Source organism: Aedes albopictus, chromosome 1, assembly GCF_035046485.1.
Source record: "Aedes albopictus strain Foshan chromosome 1, AalbF5, whole genome shotgun sequence".
Lineage (NCBI taxonomy): Eukaryota > Metazoa > Arthropoda > Insecta > Diptera > Culicidae > Aedes > Aedes albopictus.
In genome coordinates, this window is record NC_085136.1 from 95,477,031 (window position 1) to 95,504,403 (window position 27,373).

Here is a 27,373-nt window from a genome sequence, read left to right on the forward strand (position 1 = left end):
GGAGAAGGTGCTCGAAAAGATCATCCTCAATAGAATGTTGCGGTTCACCGAGGGCGAAAATGGTCCGGAAAATGTTCACTACAATTTACAAACGCAACACACTCTGAGTACATACGCAACAACTACTTTACAAACGTAACACTTTTATTCGTAGTAGAACGAAGTACGGCTCAACAATCTATAGGAAGGCTAATGCCAAAACATATCGAAACAAACTCCAAGTACCGTCTACCCCCGTTCGTTTGACCGCATCTAATCTGAACACTTTTTAATTTGACCCCCTCTAATCTGCACATCGTTCAAATTAAAAATGGCTCAAACTTCATTCTGCTAATAGAACGGGGTGAAACGGAACGCAGAATCAAAACAAAACATAAAATGAGGCTGCCAGCAGTGGGGTTTTTCGTCGTCCACAGGGTTGCTAGAAGTTCAAACTAAAAATGAACCCCGTTGGTTTGCATGAGGTGTCGTTCAAACCAACGGGGGTAGACGGTACTCCAGAACTCGTACATACCGAAGGTGATGACCTACCTCAGCTACACCCCAGTACATGTCATGCTAGCGGAACCGATGCAGCTTTCGATGGATAGAGTATTGAAAGTTTGACAAAAAGATAATTGGTAAGGACATCAAACTAAGATTATAACATACATCTGAATTCTGGGAGTATTCTTCAAAGTAAATCCATCGGACAGGTAGCTTCCATGTTTAACCCTCAGAGCCCCAGGACAAACTTTTTATTTTTGACCGGCTGATACTCAAAATCTGTAAAATATAAAAATAAGCGGTTTTCAGTATGATCGATGGGAAGAGTTGTACTTCATGCGAGGGTAGTTGTCAAACCGGGAGTCCATGCTTGAACCTGATTTTGCACCGGAAATAAGTGTTCCCTGGTGCTATGTTTGGCGATATGTTCTACAGCTGCCTTTAGGCTACTTTTTCAATAATTAGTTGTTAATTCTCGTTAGATCAATCAAGGTGGAATCTCAATCAGGCCTTAAATTTCTTAGCGAAGCGTGCTTTTACAAATTGGAATCAATTTTGTAAATTGGGACAGAAACCGATAAACGCCTAAAAGTTTGCAATGATCTAGTAATAATTCGTTGGCTAAAAGTAAGACCCGTGTTTGAATTTTAGGTGGATTAATCACATGAGTGATACTTTTAAAAGAAGGGCTTAAATATACGAAACAAATTCTTCATAGACACCAAACTTCTAAAATCATCTTTTCAGGTGCAAAATGATTATGATCACGAAATTGGGTCTTAGGGAGTCCTACCGGAAGTACACTCCTGGGACCAAGTTTCAGATGCATCTCATGCCAGAAAGCAGCCCCAGCATTGTGTTCTTGCATTGGCCTACCATTTCAAGTTGTTAAAGATTTCAGAATTTTTATAAAATACCAGATTTATAGACGACTCGCCAAAACATTGCCCCAGGGAACACTTATTTCCGGTGCAAAAACAGGTTCAAACATGGACTTCCGGCTTGACAACTACTCTTACATGAAGTACAACTCTTCCCATCCATCATAGTGAGAACCGCTTATTTTTATATTTTACAGATCCTGAGTATCAGACGATTAAAAAAAAGAAGTTTGTCCTGGGGCTTTGAGGGTTAATGAGAATACGTACCTTTTGAAGAGTTGAACTGGACAGAACTGTAAAAACAACGTAAAAGGTCAAAATTAAGAGAAGCGAACGGTACCGGAATATGGAAGCGTACCAAGCAAAGTAAATGAACGCCGAACTACTCGGACTTTTGTAAGCACTGGAACTCAGCAAAACAAAATAATACAGCACCGTCAACGCCAATAAACTATTCCACGACTGTCGGGCTCTCTTGGATTTTAGTTACAGAATAAGTTAGACATCGTCGTTTCAAGTCGCAATCTTTCCCTAAAACTCCAAACGAAGGGCTGTCATCACTATCAAGAAAACAAACTCGCCATTTACGGTTACAATCTACGTATAAGTGCACTTTATTCCACACGTAAATCCTCACTGTTCAAATTCCTCCTGGATCTCTTCCTCATCGCTGTCAATGGTCACCGTCGACGAAGTTAGCGGTCGCTGCACTCTGGTTGCACTCACGTACGGTTCCAAGTTGATTCCCGTCTCGGTGACCAACTTGTCCAGTAGCGTTCTCTCGATCAACTCCTGCTGGTACCAATCCGCTTTCTTCTGTGCCAACTGTTTCAAATAGTACAGCGCCTCCGAGTATTGGCTGGTGGAAACCAAACACTCAACCAACAAGGCCAACAGATCCCAAACTCTCACCGGAGGAGCCACCGGCTCTTCCAATTTCACCTTCAGGATCTTGATCGCAGCCAGAAACTCCCCACGTTCCACGGCGTCCTGCAAATCGATCACCTTCCTCACCTCCATCATAGCCCCTTGTAATGTTTCGTTTATCTTCTGCGAGGGTGGAGTAGCTCGCGAGAGGCATTTTCCGGCCTCTTGCAACGCCTTCAGCGCCTTATCGTAATCACGGAACTCGTCGATCTCTGCCTGAGCACAGTTCGCATAGAAATTCGCCAGCTGGTTGTAGGCCTGTCCTTTGGTGTAGAATGTCACGATGTTCTTCAACACCTTGGAGTCACTTTGCCAATTCAGAGCCTGCAGATAGTTGGCTGCCATTACGTAGACTTCCTTTTGGCGGGACATACCCGCAAAGAAGATAATCTTCTCCGTGTCACCAGACTTGAGTAGACTTTTCATCGCCCGTATCTTGTCTCCCGCTTGGGTGAACTTCTTTGTCGCTGAGTGGTAGTCGCCTTGCTCCTGGAGAACTTCTCCGAGTTTGATCAGGATTTTAGCTCGCAGTTCGTCTGAGACTTCATCCTTGGCTGGGGTTAAGAGCTCCGCCAAAGTTTCCGTCAGAGGAACTGAATGATCGGCGGCTACCTGAAGAGCTTTCTCGAGTTGGCGAGCGTTCGCCAGTAGCTGCACCGCCTTGTAGTTCTGCTCAATTCCGATGAAGAATTCGGCACAGCGTGCCACAAGTTCTGGATCAGAATTTGCGTCCAGTTCCGAAGCAATAACTTGCAGAGATTCCGGCTGTTGCGACTTGAAAGCCATTTCCACTGCCTTATGAAGCATTCCTGCGCGGTGGTAGAGCTCAACCGCCCTACGATAATCCCCGTTCTCCTCAAAGTAGCTCGCTGCTGATGCTTTGTCTCTTGGTCTAGCCGTACAAGCCACCGTCCAGAGGTCGTCCTGAAGATCGTTCTCTTTGCAAATTCTTACAGCATTTCCGTAGGTTTGGGCTCGAGTATAAAACTGAATAGCTTCCGAGAACTTTCCACTGTTCTCGTAGTATCTGGCAAGGTGATAGCAAGCAGCTCGATCCCCGCTGTTGCGAGCGATCTCATCCGCTTTCCCAACTTGTCCGATGAAGCACAGGATTCTCACCTGCGAGAACCAATCTTCGGACTTTTGATAGATCTTGAACGCTCCTTCCATGTCTCCACTGCTTTCGATGTACTGGGCCCACCATTTCAACAGCTCCGGATCTTTAGTGTTTTGCATGTACTTCTTCAACGCTGCAGGGTCATCAATAAGCAACTGACTGACATTATGCATCAGGTTATTCGTTTTCTCGTAGTACTGAATGGCTTTCTGAGTTTGGCCGTTCTCTTTCAACCATTCCGCAAACTTGTGATAGGTGTTTTTCAAATGTACACGATCGAGATGTTCAGCGATTTCCAGAGCTTCATCGAATCGTCCCGCCGCTTGATACATCTTGTTTAGCAGGTCGTATCTTCCGACCTTCTTATAGAGAGCCTCCGCTTCCGATATCATGTTCAACTCAATAGCCAAGATAGCAACCTTGCATTCATGTTCCAAGGTGGAATCTTCCATGGCCTTACGCAGGGCTCTCACCGATCGTGCGCGCTTCAAGTGGCCCAAACAGACCTTTGCGACGTCCAGGCGACCCGTGTTAACGCACAACTTGGCCAAATTAGTCCAAACCGTGTCCGATTTGAGCGATCGAATACAACTGAACGCCTGATCCATATTTTCCTGGGCTACGTTCAAACTGAAGTTTAGCACCATATTCCTCGTGGTCAAATCACAGTCTTCCAATCCCTTGAAATCCCTAAGTGGAATGCGCTCGATCTGATTCAACTTCAAGATCACAACGTGTGGAATGCATAGGTTGATCAACTGTTCACCACTCCCCAATTCGATCAGCTCAAGCTCCTTGAGCTGCGATTTCTGATCCACAAACAGTATATTGATTTGCGACTCCGGAATGCTGCTACCCTTCCCCGTCATTCCCTTCTGGCCCTGTCCGGGAATAGGCTTCGTTTCGCACGCCAGCATCCTTGGGTCGTCCGAATCCCAAAAGAAGTTGATCGGCAGATGCTGTATCACAGTGTTCGTTCCAGTCCTACTGGAAAATTCATAGTACTTGAGATTATTGCTCTCCAAATTCCACAGATAGAGCTTCCCATCCGGGAGCAGCTGTTCATTGGCGATGGTTAGGGCCAGGTGAGTTCCGGTGGAGTTTGCCTTGGCCGAGATGATTTCGCCAAACTTTTCAAACAGATCGTAGGCACATTTGGGCGGTTGGACCAGTTTCATTTCGTGGCGGGAAATGTCGAACAGCTTGAGATAGCCGTTCAGGGTAAAGATGGTGAGAAAGTGACCGAGCAGATCTGCTCCTATCGGTTTGCCTGTTGGAGTTGGGTTAACAGAAATAGACACTGTAGAACTAGAAATGTACACCTTTTTGTGGAGAGAGGGTCTGACCTCCATCTCCACGGTCTACGCTCCATTCAAACGTTAACCCTAGTAGGGTGTTGGAGTCAATATGACCCAGACAGGATCGCGGAACGTGCACCACGCCTAGCTCAACATCTTAGGAGGGTTAAAACTTTTGTTTAGACAAAATTCTACGACGGGAAGAAGGGTCTGAGATTACCTAGATCTGGGCTACAACCCCCAAGTGGGACAAGACAATCGGAGTTGACGATGAAAATCGAGGGAAATCATCTAGGGATATCTTGGAGGATTTCGCTAAAGTCAGAAATAAATTTATGTACGAATATGATGAGTATTCAGCGGTTGCAAAAGGATTTAAAAGAGGTTTCAGAAGGATATCAGTAACGATGGTCTCTGAAAGTTCTAGGGGATGGTTTCGGACGGTCGAGCACATGAAGGGTTTTAGAGGATTACGAGGGATTATCAGGAAGCTTCAAGAGAATCTCTAGGAGTTTCAGTGGATGAGTAATTTCGGAGGATTACAAGGGGTTTTGAGAGGGTTTCCAGGTGTTTCAAGGAGGTTATGGTTGGAGCGGTTTCAGATGTGATATAGGGGATTCCTGGGAGTTTCAAGTTGGCATAAGGAAGTTCCATATCAGGTATCAAGCGAGTTTCAGTCGGGTCCAGAAGGTTTTCAGAGGATTCCAGAGGGTTCACCGGAGGGTCTCAGAGGGTTTCATGGGGGTTTCATGGGATTTTAAGATGAATTATGCATAAAACTGCGGGAGAGCATGCATGTTATTAACGCTTGTAGATCCGATGACTCTGGACTCTGACAGCTCTGTATTTCAGAAGATTTAGGAGGCTTCGCACACACGCACCATGATGGTGAGCCTGTCTCGGTAATATTGACCCCAACACCCTATAGGGTTAATAGGGTTTAAGATGTTTTAGCGGGAGCGGTCCAAGACATTTCAGCGATTCAGGTGGATTCTTACCAGAATGTAGAGAGATTTCAGAAGGTTTTAGATGGTTTTAGTAAGTTTCAGATGGTTGCGCGTTTAAGAGGGCTACGGTGGGTTTTAGGGGCATTTCAGGAGCGTTTCACAGGGTTTCAGAGGATTTTCATGGGACCTCAGAGAGTTCCAGAGCATTTCCAGAGCATTTCAGATGGTTTGAGGAATTTTCAGAGGCTCTGGGCTTCAGGAACGCTTCAATGGGTTTCAGGACCATTTTATAAAAGCTTAGGGAGAGATTAAGTGACCCATCGGCCATAGATACCTGGAAGCTCCATGACATCCTCTGAAATCTCCCGAGAGCGTTTTACGAGATTGCAGTAGTATTTCAGGGGTATCGTGGGCGTTTCAGGGATGTTCCAGGGGGTTTCAGGGGCTTCACGGATATTCATGGTTGTTCCATGGGGTTTCAGGGGGTTTATTGGGCGTTCCAAGGAGGTTTCAAGCGGTTTCAGTCAGATTTTCAGAAGCGTCCCAGAAGATTTCTGACTCGTATGTAATGGCCCTAAAACCATCTTAAGCCGACGAAAACACCCCTGTAACGCTACGAAAACCCCTGAAAATCCTCTGAAACTATCTGAAATCTCTCAGAAAACCCCTCGGACGCGTTAAGCACCTGAAACTCTCCTGAAGTTTCTGAAATGCCTGCAAAAACCTCCTGAAACCCCCTTGGACCGTATGTAACGCACCTGAGACCCCCAAAACCCCCGAAGACACCCCTGTAATACCTTCGAAACCCCCTGAAACTTCCCGAAAACCCCCTTAAATCCCATGGAACCCTCCTAAACCCACATAAACACCCCCGTCCCCCATAACGCCTCCTGAACCTTTATGGAAATTCTCGGAAACTTCCTGAAATGCCTCCGAAACCCTCCTCGAACCTGAGACCCCGCCAAATCCACGAAAACACGCCAGTAACGCCTCCGGAACCCTCTGAAAATCCTCGGATTCTTCCTGAAATGCCTCCAGAAACCTCGTCATGTAACGCACCTAAGACCCTCCGAAATTCCCGAAACCATCCCTGTAGCGTCTTCGGAACCTCCTGAAAATCCTCGGAAACTTCCTAAAGTGCCTCGAAACCCCCATACACTCATAGAAACACCCCTGTAAGGTCTCCGAAACCTCGCCGAAATCCCCGAAAACTTTCTGAAATGCCTCCGAAATCCTCTGAAACTCCCTCGGACCCCCTGTAAAGAACGTAAGACCTGTCGAAACCAACCACTCAAAAACGCCTCTGAAGCCCCCTTATATCAGCGCCTCCAAAGGCGTTCAGACACCCACCTGCTGTGTAATCATGTCTTGAATCGCGTCTTGAAAGGTTAAAGAAGTTGCACTGGAGTTCAGGAACGTTTCGAGGGGTTTCAGGACCATTTTATAAAAGATTCGAGTTAGTTTAACCCTTTGGAGCCGGATAGTTTTGCCACTGCTGCCGCAACCTCGCTAGCCTCGAATAGGTTTGTTCTGAAATAGATAACTCGCCAATTGTTGAACCTATGACATGGAATTGCATTGTATTCATAGCAGTTGAAGAACTCATCTAAGATGAGATTTGGGTGGGCTTGCGGGAAAGAAGCGGCTGTGGATTCAAATATGTCAGGAGCGTATCAAAGGCGTTCTAAGGGGTTTCAGGAGTATCATAGGCGTTCTAGAGATGTTCCAGGGGGACTTTAGGGGGTTTCATTATTGAGCGCTCCAGAGAAGTTCGAAGCGGTTTCGGTAAGTTTAATGGGCGTTGCTGGGGGTTTCTCCCCAAGACTAGAAGAGGTGCTTAGAACGATCATAAACCGAAATAAAAGATATTGGGTTTTATGACAGTTCTCAAAACCTCTACAAGACTAACTGGTCATCAAAATGTTACTTGGGATGAGCGTCCCAGGAGATTTCATGGGTTTTCATGGCATTCTAGGGGTGTTCTAGGGGTCTCAGGATGTTTAATGGGGTCTCATGGACGCTCCAGAGCATTTCAAGGGATTTCAGAGGGGTTCCAGAGGCGTTCCCGAGGTGTTTTGAAGCTCTCAGATGGTTTGAGTACCACTCTGGGGTTTCAGGTTTCTGGGGCGTTTCACGGATGTTCGGTCTAGGGAAATTGAGCGAGTTTCAGAGGCATTGCTGAGTATTCTGAAGCGATTCAGGGGGTTTCAAGAGCGTTACAGAGCGTTTCAGGGGTGATCCAAGTAGTTTCAATGTGTTTCAGGGGCGGTCCAGGAGAATTCAGGCATTCCAATGAGTTTCAGGGGCATTCCAGGGAGTTCCACTAGGTTTCTCAGGCGTTTCGAAAAGTTTGGAGAGCATTTCGGATGATTTCAGAGCATTCTACAGCCTCCGGAAACCAAATAAGCCCCTAATGAAAATTATGTTTCCCCATAAATCCCATAAAATTACATTATGCATAATACGGGGACGCAACCAGTTGCACCTAAATTTAGTAATTGTTTTGGATGTTGATGAATGTACTTGATTAGGATGCCAATATATAACAAAAGAAAAAAAACATCAAGATTTGTCCAGAATCAAATACTAGCACATCGAACACTAGCACTAGCTCAATGCCTCGAAAGCTTAACACAACAGCACCTTTCAACACCCAACCTACCTTCATTTTCGTTGAAAAATATCTCCTGCAGTACGAGCCCGCTGAGCGAATAAATCTTCACCTGCTCCGCCCCCAGCGCCACCACCTGCTGCTCATACAGGTAAATCGCCACACAATCAACGCCGAAACTGCCGGTATGCGTGATGGATAGTGCATCGGCATCTTCATCAACCCTAGACGCCGCCGCCGACGACGACGACGATGTCAACCCAGCGCCACCTCCGCCGCTTACTCGATAGACGGCCACCGTACGGCCATTCGTTACGACAAGATTTATTTCGCTCAACGCAAGATGGATGATGGAATTATCGCTTTTCATCACGGCTGTCCGTCGGTCGCCGGTTTTCTCACCCCCTGCCGAGCTGCGGGAAGCATTCTGCTGCTGCACCACCAACAGTTCGTTTGACTTTTTCTGGGTGGCCCACACGGTTCGGGTGTGGCTGGACAGCAGAGCCTGTTCCTTCAGAATGAACACATTCGACAGACAATTGACCATCATGCAGGGCCGATTTGTGTCCGTGATGCCCCAGGTGAGACTTTTAATCGTTCCTCGGACCGGAGTGACATTCGTAAGCTGCCACTGATTCTCCGGATAGTCGTAGGACCTATTGATGTTCAATCGGCGCCAGGTGTATAAATTGCCTTGGTTCGTTCCGGCGCTCAGCGTTTGGTTATCTTTGCAGTAGGCCACACATGTAAAAACTTCTACGACTGGATTTCTGGTCGGCAAATTGTTTCCAGTCAATCCGGCTAAGCCATTATTTAGTTCCATTGACAATACATAGTTATCATTGCTTTCGATGTCCCATATTCTTACCGACAGATCCCCTGTGAGAATCGCCAAAGCAGCCCCCACGCCAGCCACCCAAGTGATGGCACTTTTGTAGCCAGATACTTTGACCGATCCGGACAGCTTAACTCGATCCAGTTCGGTGATTTGTCCACTGCCGTCCACTTCGTAGTGACCGATGGTAATGTCTTCCAGGAGCAGAACGATGGAGTCCCTGTTGAGAAAGTAATTTTGCAAAAATAAATAGAGGTAGGAGAACTGCTTCAGCATTAGAAGATTACAGAAATTTATTGAAACCTGTCTAAGTTTCACACTCAACCACACGCATGTTGTCAAAGCGTCCACCAAACGACCATTATTGCTCAACCTTCGTCTAGCGTGGCAATTAGGGTTTATAACAAGGGACAGAAACAAATTGTCTCTCCAATGCAGTTCAGTTCGAAAAAAAAAATATTTTGGCGCCCGCCATTCTAATCAGCGTTTTGTACATAGTTTACTTCGTGTGACAGCGAACTTTGTTTGATCGTAGAGTTCTGCGGAGTCCAAAGTAAGCTCGATTTCCTGCCACAGTGCGTCTCTGAAATTCTCTGCTGGTGTTGTCGGCGGTCACCAGTGAGCCCAAGTCGCCCAAGTACACGAATTCTTCAACCGCCTCGATTTCACCACCGTCGATAGAAATTTGGGGTGGCGGGCGCGGTGATTCCTCCCTAGATCCCTTTGCGATCATGTACATTGTCTTCGACACACTAATGACTAATCCGATTCGCCTGGCATTCTTTAATCGGATGTACGTTTCCGCCATCGTCTCGAATTTGCGAACTACTTATGATATCTATATCATCAGCGAAACCGAGCAGCTGAACGGACTTCTTGAAAATCGTTCCACTTGTATTTATCCGCGCTCTCCTTATTACACCCTCAAAAACAATGTTAAACAGCAAGCACGAAAGACCATCACCTTGCCGTAACTCTTTGCGAGATTCGAGGGGACTCGAGAGTGTCCCTGATACTCGTACTGATCATACGCCGATTTAAAATCGATGAACAAGTGTTGTGTGGACAATTTGTATTCTCGGCATTTCTGCAACACCTGTCGAATGACGAACATCTGGTCCGTTGTAGCGCGTTCACCCATGAATCCAGCCTGATATTGCCCCACGAACTCTCTTGCAATCGGTGATAGACGGCGGCATAAAATTTGAGAGAGCTTCCTGTAGGCACGGCTCAGTAGCGTGATCGCGCGATAGTTCCCGCAATCCAACTTGTCGCCTTTTTTGAAGATGGGACACAAGATACCTTCCATCCATTCCTCTGGTAATACTTCCTCGTCCCAAATATTGGTAATGACCCAGTATAGTGCTCTCACCAGTGCTTCTCCACCGTATTTTAGAAGCTTGCTTGGTGGATAATCTAATCCAGCGGCTTTGCTGTTTCTTAACCGGCCAACCTTTTCCTCAATCTCTTGGAGGTTAGGGACTGGAAATCTTTCGTCCTGCCCATGTACTCCGAGATCTGTTACCACGCCACCTTCGGTGTTTGCAACGTCGCCATTGAGGGGCTCTACGCGAGCGGTTCAGCTTCTCGTGAGCTTCCATGTGTCCTTTTAAGGCGGTAAAGCTCTTCCATCGCTTCGCGATCTCGTTCTTCAAGCTGGCGCTTCTTCCTCCGGAAGACTGAGTTCTACCGATTCCGTGCCTGTCTATAACGTGCCTCATTCGCCCTTGTAGGTTGTTGCAACGTTCTCACCAATGCTGCATTCTTCTCGTTTTTCAACTGTTCACCGTCGTACCAGTCAGTTCTGTGATTCGGAGTCGCGAAGCCTAGTGCTGCAGCCGAGGTATTATCAATCCAGCTGGAACTCGGTATTTTCGACTAGCGAAGTTGGATTTTTCTCCAAGTCCTTGCGTCGGACCTAACTTCTGAAGTAGTGCGCTGTATAGCGGACCTGGTATACTATTTATTTATATAAAATCCAACTTCGCTAGTCGAAAACTCCGATTTTCAACTGGATTGATAATACTACCTATGGCGGATCGGATATCCCTCCAGCCATCTTCAAGTGTAGATGCGACAAGCTGCTCTGTCGTTGGTATGGCCGCTGCTATAGCTGCTGCGCGTAGTTTTGAGCCACTTCTATGTTACGCAGCTGCTCGATGTTGAGCCACGGCGTTCGACTTCGACGCGTGGTAATAACCGTCGAAAGTTTTGAGCGCATGCATACAGCGACTAGGTAGTGATCCGAATCTATATTCGCACTGCGGTGTGTGTGGACATTGGTTATATCCGAGAAGAACTTAACGTTGATTAAAACGTGATCGATATGGTTTTCTGTTTGATGGAGTGTTCTCCGGGTGACTTTGTGGATATCTTTGCGGGAGGAAGAAAGTAATGAATAAATGTTTTGACTCAAATAAAGGTTACATGAATTTCTGGAAAAAGAGAGGGTCGGTAAAAGATAGACGGCAAACCATGCGGTAAGATCTTTCTGATTTATTTATCACGTGTTATTTTGTTAATACTTGTGAATTGATCACGTTCAGCATTGTCATGTCGTGGTAAACGAGTGTAATGTTTTGATTCGCGATTAATAATGCGCTCGCGAAGAAATACCCTTCTAAACCTTGGACGACGAACGCGATCTATTGTGCCTCAAAACTCACCCTACATAAGTTATTCATTCGCAACTAAGGAGAACACAATGCTAAACACCGACGCATCTGTAGTTTGCGTTTCCGCGCAAGTAGTTTGCATTCGGACGCGGCCGGCGCTGGTATTGCTTATTGAAAAGTATTGGGATTCCAGCATTTACACAATGAAGAGAAAGCTAATCCCAAGCATCATCTGTTGGTTCTTTGTGTAAATGCAGTTGTCCTTGCAATAACAGAGGAGCAAGCGCGGGCGGTCAATCATGCTCATGCTCATCTTTGCGGGAGAAAGAAAGTGTTTCGGATTATCATACCACGGGAAGCTGCAAAGCTTACGCATCGATAGCAGTTATTGTTCTGACTGCGCGTAGAACGCTTCTTTCTCGTCATCAGGTCTCCCTTGGAGTGGACAGTAGTTGAAGAAACGGCCCTTAACTCTCAACATACACATCCTTGAGTTGATCGGCTGCCACCCCATCACACGTTGTCGCATCTTGCCCAACACTATAAATCCCGTCCTAGTTCATTGGTAGTGCCACAGCTTTGGTAAAAGGTAGTCGCTCGATGTCCGCTTTTCCACACTTTCTGTCCAGTCCAACAAAGTTGCTGCAACGCTGCGATGTCGAAGTAGCGGGGATGTAGTTCGTCGTAGACTATCCTGTCACATCCTGCGAAACGAAGTGACTTGGAATTCCATGTTCCAAGTTTCCTATCGTAGTCCTTTTTTCGTCGCGTGGGTCTTTGCCGATTGTATCGAGTCGTATTGTATTCTTTGTTATTCGTAATGGGGATTTTTACGGGTCAAGGGAGGGATTGACCAGGATTCCCTGACGATCGCGGAATAGAAGCTGTGGCGGCTTCCTTGGCAGCCTTTTGAAAGTCATCTATGTTGTTTACGGCTGAGTCGAGAATTTTCGAATTTATTGATTCCTGGAATTGATACCAATCTGCTTGTTCATATTTCCAACGTAGACGCCGTGACATAGCTTGGGGTTGTTGATCGGTTAGGATAGTGATTAAATAATGATCACTTCCCATTGGGTCCTCAGCTGCTACCCAAAGAAGTCGGTTAACTATACATGGGCTGGCTAAACTGACGTCAATGGCTGAATTTTTCTGACCTCTGGCGAATGTTTGAGATCCTTCGTTGAGAACGACTAATCCGAAGGCTTCTGCAATCTCCAGTATTAGTAAACCCCTACTGTTGGAGACTTCCCCATTCAGGATGGTGGCCGTTGACATCCCACATGATCAGGATTGGTGTATCTAGGTTTCGGATTACTGAGTTTCCGGAGAAATCCGGAATATTTCCATTGGATATAACCGTTAGACGGAAGGGATAACCAAGTTTGATTCCCACTATAGGTAGATCAGTTGTCAGTTGAAGAACATGGTGAAGGTATCCCGACTTGAATAGGGTGGGGCGGGGCAAGATGGGTCAGTGCCATTTTCGGGCGCATTACTCATGTTTTGATTATGTTACTAATTTTGTTAGATGACCAGCATGAATATACAAAGGTTTGGGGCATTGATTGAAAAATTATTCACTCTCATTGGAAATAAAAAATAGAATGGTTTTTAGCCATTTTTCTTATGCGATACATTCCATATAATCTCCATATAAACGGCCGCGGGGCAAGATGGGTCACCTTCAATTTTGAACGTATTTTTGGAGCATTCAAAAGTTATTTATTTTCTATTACAAGACTATCTCATAAATGACTTCAATCAAGCGGAATGAACGCTCAAAATTATAACATAAAATGATGATAATTTTTTAGTGAAAACATCGATTTTCAAGTCGCCTTAGGACCACTTAAATCGTAAAGTATTTTATATTCCAAATAAATTTATAAAATGTTTACTAGTAGCTCTTGTTTACTCAGTATGGATATGGAGCATATATGAATGCGGAACAAATCTCATATTTTGACGTTTTTCGTAGAGTAAATATGAATTACTTAAAAGGTGACCCATCTTGCCCCGCACTTTTTTCACGGCGCAAAATCGATCACTTTTTATAACTGCTTGTTTAACATCATATTTTGTATTCAATGAACTTTTTATCGACTTTTAGCATAGCTAACTAGTGTATTAAAGAGTAGCGGACGAATACAAACCAATACGATTTTATGGTGATCCATCCTTAGGTGACCCATCTTGCCCCGCCCCACCCTACCAACCGCAGCTGAGTGGTAGATGTTACGATTACATTTTAAATTCCACTTAAACTGACCAGGGGGCTGTAGCATAATGAAAAAATTACTAATAATATTAGTCTTGTAGCTTGTAACTTGTAATTTTCTGTTGCATAAAAATACAACAAATACAAGTTACAAGTCCAATACTACAAGTCGGTTGGACTAATATTATTAGTAGAATTTACAAGTGTGTGTTGCATAAACAAACTACAAGTATAAAATATTAGCTATGACTTGTACTTTTGATTACAAGTCTCAAAGGTCTTGTAGAATAATTTACAAGTTAGATCTAAAGTATTGCAGAAGTCATATTTAGTTTTGAATATATCGATTTTGATGATTATTTATCTAACATGTCAACCTTAATTCCAGTTTTCGACGATTAAATTTGGCAATATGTAATCGAAACTCATTGAAGAGAAAATTGCGTTGATGTACACTTTTTATCCAAAATATAATTTCTGCTGAGTCTCTCAAGTTCTCCAAAGTTTCTACAATACCCATCTTTGATTGGAGGTTCTTGGTAAAGTTGCAGATGCGAAATAAATTTGAATCAATTACTTGTATTGCGCATCATTAAGCTAATCAAGAGCTACAATATACATACACTAACTCGAATCGAGTTGCGACATATAAAAGTAGGTAAAAGCTCATTTTTTGCATCCCAGATCACTTCGGATTTTAAAAAGAAGCATAATACATGTTGCTAAATCTTTATACATTGGTTTTCAACCAGTACTATTAAATCTTTGGGACATTTTACTAAAAATCTAGGTACTTGCAGTGCTATACTTTGTATAAAAATATTTCGTCAGAGCGGTCGAAAATGATCCAAACAGCACATGCTTTTCTTCATGTATCGTATAAAGAATGCAAAACTTCGGAATAAATGAAGTTATTTCCGGATGTTACGCGGAAAATGCAGAAAGTAAACAAACATCAACTGCCATTTCAAATTAATAGTGAACTGTCGGATGAATTTTGAAGATGTCTGTCCAACTGATGGTGAGTGGTAATATACTTCAGACTGGTGAGCGCCTACTGTCGTTGCAGGGAAATCTGTTTGTATGCCAGGGACTAATAGATCTGGCAAGACAGAAGGCCATGGGATGGGAATACCCTTCTGGAGTTGGAGTAGATCGTATAATGTTGGATCTTCTTCTTCTTCTTCTTCTTCTTCTTCTTCTTCTTCTTCTTCTTCTTCTATGTGGCTCTACGTCCCCACTGGGACTTGGCCTGCCTCGCTTCAACTTGGTGTTCTTTGAGCACTTCCACAGTTATTAATTGAAGGGCTTTCTTTGCCTGCCATTGCATGAATTTGTATATTGTGGGGCAAGTACAATGATACACTATGCCCAGGGTGTCGAGAAAATTTTCCCGACCGGAACGGGAATCGAACCCGCCGTCTCCGGATTGGCGATCGATCCATAGCCTTAACCACTAGGCTAACTGGAGACCCAATGTTGCATCAGAACTTGCTATTAATTGCAGGGTGCTTCTTGAGCCTTCTGACGAGACGGCATGTTATTCCACATTCGATCTATGTTGGGTGTTGGTCGAAAGCGGTGCGCTGACTCCCACGTCGTCCTTAGGGGTCTAGGATTAAACCCCCTTTCCGTCCTTCTTCTGGCCACCAAAGAGTGTCCAGGGTTGTCCGGCTGTACTGGTGTGGAGTTGACGTCCGCACTGACGGTGCCTGAACTACTCAGTGATTCCACCAGGTAGTGCGATGTAATTTGAGAGGGGCTTCACCGAATGAATATTCTGGAGGCTGATCCGCTGTTGGCGGGCAAGTTCCGCCAGGCGATGCGTTGATTCCCACGTCGTCTGTAGAAGTATTGGAATGAACTCCCTTTCCCGTCCCTTTTTCGGCCGCCAAAGAGTGTCCAGCCTGGTCAAGGTTGTCCGGCAGTACCGGTGTGGAGTTGACGTCCGCACTGACGGTGCCTGGACTGCTCAATGGCTCCACCGAGTACATTCGTTGAGCTCTAATGTGTTTGGATTTTCGGGATGCATATTTGTGAGGCGTAGTGCCATTCGGATCATCGGCTATGGTTTTGATGGGATGGGATTTGGGTAAAGATTTGCTAGTCCACTCATCATTCGTGTGTTTCTTAGTGTCAATGTCAATTGGGTGGTGAGTAGGCCGTCCCTTATTTTGCAAAAAATATAAATGTTATAAGTTAGTGGAAAATGGTCGTTTTAGCTAACAAATGATCGTGTCAAAATTTGAAGACCGTATCTCAAGGCTAAGTGGTCCCTCAAGGGGCCTGAAGTTGTCAAAAATTGTATGGGACCAAAATAACATGAAATTTTTTTTTTGACGAAACAATTATGCTCTACCACTAAAACCGCTGATTTTAGGACCCTAAAGGGCCAAAAATGTGCTTAGATTTGCGATATCTCTACTCGTTTCCAAGATATTGACAAAAAACAACCGAAAAATCAGCATTTTTGATCATTTTTTTTTTAGATTCCGAAGGAAATTTACCTTATTTTGTTCAATAACTCAAAAACGAGTAGAGATCGCAATTCTAAGCACATTTTTGGCCCTTTAGGGCCCATATAGCCGAGGCGGTAAACGCACGGGTATTCAGCATGACCATGCTGAGGGTGACGGGTTCGATTCCCGGTCGGTCCAGGATCTTTTCGTAAAGGAAATTTCCTTGACTTCCTTGGGCATAGAGTATCTTCGTGCCTGCCACACGATATACACAGCGTATGTGGAAGACATCATACTTCGACGAAGAGGTATTTAGGGAAGCGCTCCGCCGTGAGCGAAACTTACTCGGTTTAGACGGCGACGAGCTGGTAGCGGTGCTCTCACGTGCGTGTGATGCGACCATGCCTAGGAGAGTCCACCCTAGAAATGGGAGGCCACCGGCTTACTGGTGGACCGACGCGATTGCGGACCTGCGCCGCGCCTGCCTACGGGCTAGGCGGCGGATGCAGCGAGCACGATCAGAGGAAGAGCGAAACGAACGGCGGGTGGTGTTCGCCGCTGCAAAAGCCGCGCTCAAGACCGAGATAAGAGCAAGCAAGAAGGCCTGCTTTTAGGGTCTCTGTCAGAGTGCCAATACGACCCCGTGGGGTGATGCCTACAGGATCGTTATGGCCAAGACGAGAGGTGTGATGGCTCCTACAGAGCAATCTCCAGAGATGTTGGAGGGGATCATTGGAGGACTTTTTCCGCGTCATGATCCTAGTCCTTGGCCTCCTTTCGTAGGACAGCCGGGGACTGGGGCTGGCGATGAGGAAATGGTCACCGATGTGGAACTTGCGGGGATAGCTAAGTCCCTTAGCGTAGGTAAGGCCCCAGGTCCGGACGGAGTTCCGAACCTGGCCTTAAAAGTAGCTATTGCAGAAGCTCCCGAGATGTTCAGGTCTGCTATGCAGAAATGCCTGGACGAGGGAGTTTTCCCAGAAGCTTGGAAGAGGCAGAGCCTGGTACTATTGCCAAAGGCGGGGAAACCACCCGGAGACCCGTCGGCATATAGACCAATATGCTTGATTGACACGGCGGGGAAGGTGCTCGAAAAGATCATCCTCAATAGAATGTTGAAGTTCACTGAGGGCGTAAATGGTCTCTCGAGCAACCAGTATGGCTTCCGGAAGGGGAGGTCCACCGTAGACGCTATCTTGTCGGTTACAAAAACCGCCGAGAAAGCACTCGAGCCTAAGAGGAGGGGAATTCGCTTTTGCGGGGTAGTGACTCTGGATGTAAGGAATGCATTTAATAGCGCCAGTTGGGCTGCTATTGCTGATGCGCTCTTGCGTCTGGGGATACCGGAGTACTTGTACAAGATTCTCGGAAGTTACTTCCAGAATCGCGTACTAGTATACGACACGGAGGTGGGTCGGAAGTGCTTTCACATAACCTCAGGAGTCCCGCAAGGTTCCATCCTGGGTCCGGTGTTATGGAATGTCATGTACGACGAGGTGTTGAGGTTAGAGTACCCAGTGGGAGTGGTGATTGTCGGATTTGCCGACGATATTACGCTCGAAGTCTACGGTGAAACGATCGAGGAGGTGAAGTTGACTACCGACCACTCGATCAAGGTTGTGGAGGCGTGGATGCGGTCCAGAAAACTGGAGCTGGCTCACCACAAGACAGAGGTGACGGTTGTTAACAACATGCAGTCGGCGCAGCAGACGGAGATCAGTGTAGGAGAGTGCACTATCCTGTCGAAGCGCTCTGTCAAGCACTTGGGCGTGATGATCGACGATAAGCTTACCTTCGGTAGCCACGTCGATTATGCCTGTAAAAGAGCCTCCACAGCTATTGCGGCACTGTCCCGGATGATGTCCAATAGCTCAGCGGTGTACGCCAGTAAGCGCAAGCTTCTGGCTAGTGTTGCTACGTCCATACTTAGGTATGGCGGCCCGGCGTGGGGTACCGCGCTAAGTACTGAATGCTACCGACGGAAGCTGGAAAGTACTTACAGGCTTATGTGTCTGAGGGTTGCAACCGCGTACCGTACCGTGTCACACGACGCTCTCTGTGTCATTACTGGTATGGTGCCCATCAGCATTCTTATCAGTGAGGATATGGAGTGCTTCGAAATGCGCGGCACAAGAGGCATACGCAAGACTGTCAGGATGGCCTCTATGGTCAAATGGCAGCGCGCGTGGGACAGTTCCACCAAAGGAAGGTGGACCCATAGGTTGATACCGAGGGTAGATAGTTGGATTAATAGGCGCCATGGGGAAGTTTCATTCCACCTGACACAGGTCCTTACAGGTCATGGTTGCTTCCGACAGTATCTACACCGTTTCGGGCATGCGGACTCTCCCGAATGCCCAGTGTGCAATGGTTTAGAGGAAACGGCGGAACACGTTTTGTTCGTGTGCCCGCGTTTTCGCACAATGCGTGACCGCATGCTTGCCACATGCGGGGAGGACACAACTCCGGACAACTTGGTCCAGAGAATGTGTAGGGATGAGATTAGCTGGAATGCCGTTTCAACGGCTATCACCCATATCGTCTGGGAGCTACAAAGGAGGTGGCGCGTGGACTCGGAGAATGGCTAGTCCAGATGCAGTACAAGAGGTGGTCCAGGGGTTCGAAGTCGGCTTCGTAGGTCATACCGGTGCCCTGCGGTCGAGATCGACCCTTACAGCGATTAAGTGGCCGCGGAGAGGAAGTCCCGGTAGCGGTGCTGTCGTGGCGTCAGTCTACTGGGTTGGATCTGAGCCCGCGGTTGGAAAGGGGTCCCCGGCAAGGGTCGGGGTAGGTGAGACCCTGCTGTCTGCAACCTACGGATGCAGCTGATAAGGCCTGAAGGGTAGTGATACCCTTGCCTTCAGCAGGTCAGATCGGGTTGCATGTGGGCATCAGTTCTTGATGTCCGCTCAGCAGTAGGGCACGGGCGGGGTTGACCCTGCCCGCCTTCCGAGGACAAAGGGAGTGGCGAGGACCACTCGGGAAACTGGCTAAGCGCCAGCATGCTATCGTGATGGACTCTCCAGTGCGAGTCATCGATGTTCGTTGCTGCTAGGCTACGGCAGCTAACCTTGAGGGTGCGATATGCACTAGCCCCTCTCTGAAGCAATACCTTCTTGGTGGTTCCGGAGAGACGTAGGGTTTGGCGACCATAGGAATGTGTTTTAGTGGGTCGAGGAGAGAGTAGTCCTGGCTTCTACCGGCATTGTAGAAGACGGCCTCATCCCCACACTACCCTAACCTTCCTGTTAGGGTGTCTGATGAGCAGATTTATCCCCCTATGGTTTAGAAGGAAAAAAAAAAAAAAACACGATATACACATGCAAAATGGTCATTGGCAGAGGAAGCTCTCAGTTAATAACTGTGGAAGTGCTCATAGAACACAAGCTGAGAAGCAGGCTTTGTCCCAGTGAGGACGTTACGCCAAGAAGAGAGAGAGAGGTCCTAAAATCACCGGTTTTAGTAAAATAGCGTATTTTTTCGTCGAATTTCATGTTTTCTGGTCCCATACAATTTTTGACAACTTTGGGCCCCTTGAGGGACCACTTAGCCTTGAGATACGGTCTTCAAATTTTGACACGATCATTTTTTAGCTAAAACGATCATTTTCCACTAACGAACTTATAACACTTCCAATTTTTGCAAAATAAGGGACGGCCTATTATCCATTCATCAGCTTAATAAGATGCAGACAAATGTTTTGTTAAACTCTTTTGTTAAGGAATCAATGCTTGTCGAATAAATTTCTTGTTAAACTTTTGAATAGTGTTTTAATTTATCTTTGTTGATACCGATGAGGAAAGTCGAACATTGACTATTTACTCAATTGAAAAATCATTTAAACAGTAATGTGTAGAGCATAATTTTAGTTCAGCTATCATAACCATTATTAAGCAACAATTCAGCAAACTTGCTTGTTTGTGACTTGCAATTGTTAGTTGGGTGGTGCCCAAAATAGATCCTCCTGCCCAAATGGTCCCAGACCCTACACACTCAAAACAGATTCGCGGGCTCGGCAAAATCGCGCACAGCCGTCTGCTCAGCAAAATCTTTATCTGGTATCTCAGCAAAAAGTGACGATTGTTAGCTGATTCTCAGCAAAACGATTGCCGACTATTAGTAATGAACTGTCAAAATTGCCGAGATCCCGGCAAAATGATTGTTTGCTGATTGCCCGGCTGTGCGAATCTCGGCAAAAGTTTGAAAAAATGCTGATATCCCGGCAATCTGAATTAAGTGTGTATGATGCTCCTCGTGATTCGGGGTATGCTCCGTCAGTTTTCACTCCTAACAAGGGAAGGTTACGGTGGTGTCCCCCGGGGATTTCGACCGGACTATTTTTGTTGCATTCTACATGTGGAAATATGATTAAATCCAAAGCCTTTTAGGTGATGGGCCAGTGGTGTAGTCAGGAGGGGCCCTCAAAGGGGCAAATTCGACAAAATATAACATTTTGGAAAAAGCTCAAACGTCATCAATATGCAAATTTCAAAAGATATTGTAGTAGAAACAGGCAAAATATGCATGAATACATGAACACTTTTAATTTACCATAGGCCTTATTTTTGTTTTTTTTTTTTTTTTTTTTTTTTTTTATGTCTTTATTTATGAGATTTTCAGCCCGAGGCTGGTTCATCCTTATTTTTGTTAAACCAAATTAGGATGATAGTGTGTAAGTTGTTCGATGTAATAAATTCTTAATCATTTGCATTGCAAATGTAGATTATGAAAAATAATAATAAATAAAATAAAATCTCAATACATATAACTATATAGAGTAACATCTTTTTTGGCCAGTCGTCTATTTTGGTCATATTAAGGGGTTATATATGTTGAGGTCGAGCACAAAAGCGATTTTTTCTATTCTTTTATCTTAAAGTATGGGTTCTTAAGAATGCTGAGTCAAATTTTCATAGAGACCCAAGTAGTACAAGCAAGGATATAATGTTTTGCGCCTCGCTCCCTAATGGGCACGTAGTGCAAACTTGAAACTTTAAACGCGATTATCTCGGGATTAGGTTTTTTTTTCCAAAAACGTCGATGCGGTGACTGCGATTGCGGAAACAGTTCTCTACCGATTTCAACCAATTTTTTTTAGTGTTTGCTATTTATGGGTCGTGTCCTTGAACGATCAACATGAGCATGAGCATGAGCATAGATGACCGTACAATTCGTAGTTGCTACTCCGTGATTGACCAGAACAATCGAAATTGCACAAGGAACCAACAAACGGAGCTTGGGAGTAACTACTGCTCTCAATGCATCGAGGAAGGAAAGGAATGTTAGTGTGACGTACCTTCCAACTAGAGACCGAGATCACCTCATCTTCTCCACGACTGTCACGGGAAGGAGTTTTTTAGGGGGGGGGGGGGAAGTCACATGATTTGGATTCACTTTGGTAAGTGATGTGATTCATACGTTTTTTTTCTTTTTCTTCTTCTTCCTCTTCTTCTTCTTCTTCCATATGGCTCAACGTGCCCACTGGGGCTTGGCCTGCCTCGCTTCAACTTAGTGTTCTTTGAGCACTTCCACAGTTATTAATTGAAGGGCTTTCTTTGCCTGCCATTGCATGAATTTGTATATTGAGACGCAAGTACACTATGCCCAGGGAGTTGAACCCGCCGCCTCCGGATTGGCGATCCATAGGCTAACGGGAGACCCCGGTCGTGTCCTTGAACGATCAACATTTTTCAAAAAAAAATCATGTCAGTGTTATCATTTTTTTCATACATTTTTGCATGAAAAAAAGGTGATATTTTTTTTTTAATCGTCCCCGTTTGAAAACTAAAAACATGTTTAAATATTTTAACAGTTATACAATCCTTCTGTACTCTGATTCATCGTGTTGTAAGAATAAATAATACTCACTGTCTAGGATGCCACAGGATCTGTATAATCGGTATGCTGTCCCCGCGAACGATTTCTGTACAGGTGCCTGTTTGGTTTATGTAATAAAGCACCCCAGTTTGCGTACAAGCGTAGAAACAGTAATTGTCCTGCAGAGTGGAATGACCCAAGTTGCGCACGGCCGTCCTCGGTCTCCATGTCGTGAGGGTGTCCAATGCTGCCTCATCACCTGCCACCGCTGCCCTGTGAAAATTACAAACCAATTATTACACAAAATTGGTCCTAGAGGTATGAATCTTGCATACTTTGCCAAGCTGGTCAGCTCTCTATTGCTGGCGCTTTCGATCGACTTCCTGAACGTTATATGCAACAGCGGATCCCTCAGGTCGTGATTGAACATGGTCAAAAACTGTCCATGTCCGTCGTATCGCCATCCGGTCAGCACTCCCATGGCATCAGCCGTAATAACCCGGCCTCCCTTCTCGCTGAACTCCAGCAGCACAATGGGCGACTTGTGAGGCCCATTGATGGTAGTAAAATCTCGCTTTCCCTCAAACCAAGCATGGATTTCCCCATTCTCCCAACCGCTCAGAAGGATCTTTTTCTCCGGATGCCACGTGAGAACCGTGGCTTGCGACGTCAAATGAACCGGGTAGGTTACGTTCCTCAGCGGGATGCCCTTGAATGAAGAAAATTACGCATTTAAAATTCGGACGAAAACAGAATCATTTCCTGCTCGCAAAAGTAAGCTTACCGTATCGTCAAAAATGGTCACGGAACCACCCCGTTCGTTGCTGTACGAAGCGACCGCAAAGATCGACTCGTTCGGGTGCCAGCTGCTAACGGTACTTATCGCTTCGCTGTCCAGAAATTGGACTTTACTGTCGAAATAGAGCGTCATTTTCGCCGCTCAACAGCACACGGAACTAAACGTAAATTGCACAGTTTGTCCAAGAAAATTCGTATTGATTTAACATTATTCGCAGTGATGAATCGTTGATTCAGATTTTGGTACTGAATGAAACGGTACTTTTTCATTCATTAACTGTTTGTTTACAAATAATCACACAACAAACCGTTGCCAGGCGAGATGGACCGTTATCGGTCTTAGCCGTGTCTGACAACAGACCCCACAAAGAAAAAAAAACCGTTGCCATGGTGCTTGTTTGCAACCGGCGTCAGGTCAGATCACCAGTTTCACTCATAGTGGTTTCGCAGCGCGGTGTCTCGAACACTAATGCAAATCTACTGGTTGAAAATATGCCCATTTGATTTTGCTGGGAACAGCTGATCTTTGTTTACTATTTTCAACCAGTAACTCAAGTGGTGTTCGTGTAATGCAGCGTGTACGTACACGCAACACTACTAAAAGCAGAAACCACTATAGTGGTTTCTGCTTTTAGTAGTGTTGCGTGTACGTACACGCTGCATTACACGAACACCACTTGAGTTACTGGTTGAAAATAGTAAACAAAGATCAAGATTGTTGTAAGAAGATAGGTTATCTGAGTTGGTCATTTTATTGGCGAGGGACGCGCGGGGGAGGGTGGTAGGTGAGGTAGGTTGTTGCTGTTGTTTGTTATTGTTGCTTGGTGTTGTTTGTTGTTGTTGGAGTTGTTCGATGTTGTTTAGTGTTGTTTGGTGGTGTTTTCGTGACGTTTGGTGTTGTTTTGGTATTGTTTGGTGTTGTTTGGCGTGTTTTTGGTGTTGTTTGGTGTTGTTTTGGTATTGTTTGGTGTTGTTTGGCGTGTTTTTGGTGTTGTTTGGTGTTGTTTTGGTGTTGCAACCCGGCAACGCCAACAATATCACAACGTGAAAAGTGCCACAACCCCACAACACCGCAACCCAACAACGGGCAACGTTGTGTTGCAACAACAAAAAAATCGAAGATGGCCGCCATGCAACATTGGCGATCTGGATAACCTATCTTCTTACAACAATCTTGAACAAAGATCAGCTGTTCCCAGCAAAATCAAATGGGCATATTTTCAACCAGTAGATTTGCATTAGTGTTCGAGACACCGCGCTGCGAAACCACTATGCGATGCGACCTAGAACGATGCAACGAAGCTTTGCGATGCTACATGAAACATGTTTCAAGCACCAAACAAAAAAGTCTCTTCGAAATTTAAACTTCCAGCTCGCTAATCTTGTTCATTGAATATTGCAGACTACATCCCAAATTGGACTAACACACTTTTTTTTTGGTACGCCTAAAAAGTGTGATAAAAGTGCACATTTGCCTCGGATCGTCTCGACGTCTTCGGTGCACTTATTCCTCCATTTACAAGGAATAAGTGCACCGAAGACCTCAACTCGATCCGACGTGGCCCTGCGCTGCAATCACACTTTAAAGGTGTGTGCACACTATTGTGTCAGTCCAATTTGGGGTGCAGTCAGCAATATTAAATACCTACACAGAAAAAAACTGTTGTTACATCTGAACCACCGACGAACCGACGTGACAGTGGCGATCCAAAACTGTCCCCCCCCCTAATTTATCGGTCGACCAGCGAAGCGAGCGATCGCTTCAGTCAAATCAGCACAGACGCGAACCGTTTCCTTTATTAACACACGGGGGTTTGGTGTCAAATCATCGCGAGCCGTTATAGAGGTGGCGATAGTGTTCGGCTATTTTTCATCATGGCGTCGTGGACAACAAATTTGAATTTATTTGTTCTAGCTGTCACGTCGGTTCGTCGGTGTCTGAACTGCTGCAACCCGATCAATCCGTCGGTTGCATGAATATTACACAGGACGATGTACACATAAGAACAAAACATTTTACATCAAAACGATGTAATCGTACATAGGAATCGTGATTACATTGATTAATAATAATCAATTATTATTACATCGGAATGTATTCCATCGGGCGGGTTGCATTTATTTTTTGCTGTGATTTTACACGTATTCTACAACCGGCTACTTGTATTCCACCGGTCACAGCCAACTTATTTTTAAGTTACTCTTTTTACCAAACGGATAATTTGGAGGCCTCGTTGGAGGCCATACTGAAGTGACCAATGGAAAAAAAATAAGCGCAAATAAGCGCAGTTTCGAGTTCAAAAGGAATCGCCCAAGAAACTTTTTGAGTGATTCCTGGCAGAAACTTTCTTCTATGACTGCCATTTCTTCGCTACTGCGTACTGCGATCGAAGAAAAACCGGTTTCTTGAGCGATTCAGGCAAGGAATTTCCCATGCATCAAGATTGGCTGAGAAATTCCCTCTGATCTACAAACAGCGCTATAGCCAGTAAATCCACAATACTTTGAGCGGTGTGGATTTTCGATCTGTATATTAAGGTGAATGAGCCATTTTATACCCCAGACAGACATGTGATACGAGTGAGATTCCTGTACAACGGTACGCAGTGTCAAGAAAATTCTGACAAGACTGACTTGAACTGAAAGAATTTTCAGTATGGCACTCATTTCAAGCGCAATTGTACTGTGATTCTTGTATCACATGTGTGTCATAAGTATTACGAGACGTTTCGGATCAGCTGATCGCTCATTTCATGAATGAAAATTTGACAGGAGGTTGCGCCCAAGCCCATGAGTGTTAATATCAATATCAACACTGTTGTCGTTTCGTAAAATAGACTATATAGAACGAAGCCACACCTTGAATTTTCAAAAGCACAAATCTGACGAACCAAGTGTTGCACTAAGCTGAAAAGTTGTTCGATTGGTCACCACCGGCGGGAGACCAATCGATTAACTTTTCAGCTCGGTGCGATGTTTGGTTCCTCAGATTTGTGCTTTTAAAAATTCAAGGTGTGGCTTCATTTTACTTATATTCACCTTAAAGGATTTTCAATATGAAGCAAGTGGGAAATATTTTCAGATGGTTTTGCGATGATAATTGTTATATTGGAAAACAAAAACTAAACTGGGCACACTGGGTGCAAGGGACGGGGAAAGAGAGCAGAAATATATAAGCAGTCAAGTAATGTAGACACGTGTGTTTTGATTGAATTCGTTTCCAAATTCCGAGGTCCTAAATGTAACATTTGGCGACGAAGGTGGTTGCAAAAGTGTTCTGAAATAGGCACGGCGAGTTGTTGATTAAATTCTGTCGGAAAAGACTGCGAAAATTGCATTCGGAAGAAAATTCGTTAAATTGCATTCGGAGGAGGAAAAGTGCACGAAGAAGTGGTGGTGGAAGAACACGAAAGATGAACTACACGAAATATACTATGTGAAGAAATTGGAGATGTGAGTGGTGCCAGTGTTGCTGTACCGTCTACCCCCGTTCGTTTGACCGCATCTAATCTGAACACTTTTTAATTTGACCCCCTCTAATCTGCACATCGTTCAAATTAAAAATGGCTCAAACTTCATTCTGCTAATAGAACGGGGTGAAACGGAACGCAGAATCAAAACAAAACATAAAATGAGGCTGCCAGCAGTGGGGTTTTTCGTCGTCCACAGGGTTGCTAGAAGTTCAAACTAAAAATGAACCCCGTTGGTTTGCATGAGGTGTCGTTCAAACCAACGGGGGTAGACGGTAAATACTGCTTTCAAAACAAAACAAAAAGGAAAGTGTCGAAGGTGTTTTATAGTGCGCGAAACGGTCTGCATAGCTCAGTCCGTCGGAAGATAAGTTATAATGGATAACCCTGCCACGTCCAGCCTCCCGAGGTTCGATCCCAGCGATACATCAACAGTGTCCAATCGTTGGAAAAAATGGAAACGCTGCTTCGAGATTTTCCTGGAAGTGAACAACGTGACGGTACCCTCACGAAAACGCTCGTATATGCTGCACTATGCGGGCAGTGACGTCCAAGATATCTTTTTCAACTTGCGTGGAGAGCAGGAAGTTCCCGTACCAGCCGGCTCAGATCTGTACACGGAATCAGTGAAATTGCTCGACGACTACTTCCTACCGCTAAAGTGCTTGCCCAGGGAGAGGCATATTTTTAGGAACCTCGAGCAGAGCCCCGATGAGTCTATCGAGAAATTTGTGCTGCGCCTGCGAGAGCAGGGAAGCCTGTGTGACTATGGGAACTGGTTGGAGGAGAATATAAAGGAGCAGATATTCGAAAAAGGTTATTCGGATGAATTAAGAGCCAAAATACTTACGAAGCCGAATATGACCCTGGCGCAAACAGTTGAAATGGCTC

At 45.2% G+C, this 27,373-nt stretch overlaps 1 protein-coding gene across 1 annotated transcript; it reads right to left on the reverse strand.

Annotated features, from left to right (window-relative positions):
* Positions 1-704: 704 nt before the first annotated feature.
* Positions 705-23,382, reverse strand: LOC109416555 (intraflagellar transport protein 140 homolog). The gene is made up of 5 exons (XM_029854965.2): positions 22,999-23,382; positions 22,550-22,923; positions 22,266-22,487; positions 8,319-9,322; positions 705-4,681 (listed from the first exon to the last, which is right to left on the reverse strand). The coding sequence occupies exons 1-5, from the start codon at positions 23,143-23,145 to the stop codon at positions 2,001-2,003; spliced, it is 4,428 nt and encodes a 1,475-aa protein (XP_029710825.2). The 5' UTR covers positions 23,146-23,382; the 3' UTR covers positions 705-2,000.
* Between the last annotated feature and the right edge of the window lie 3,991 nt (positions 23,383-27,373).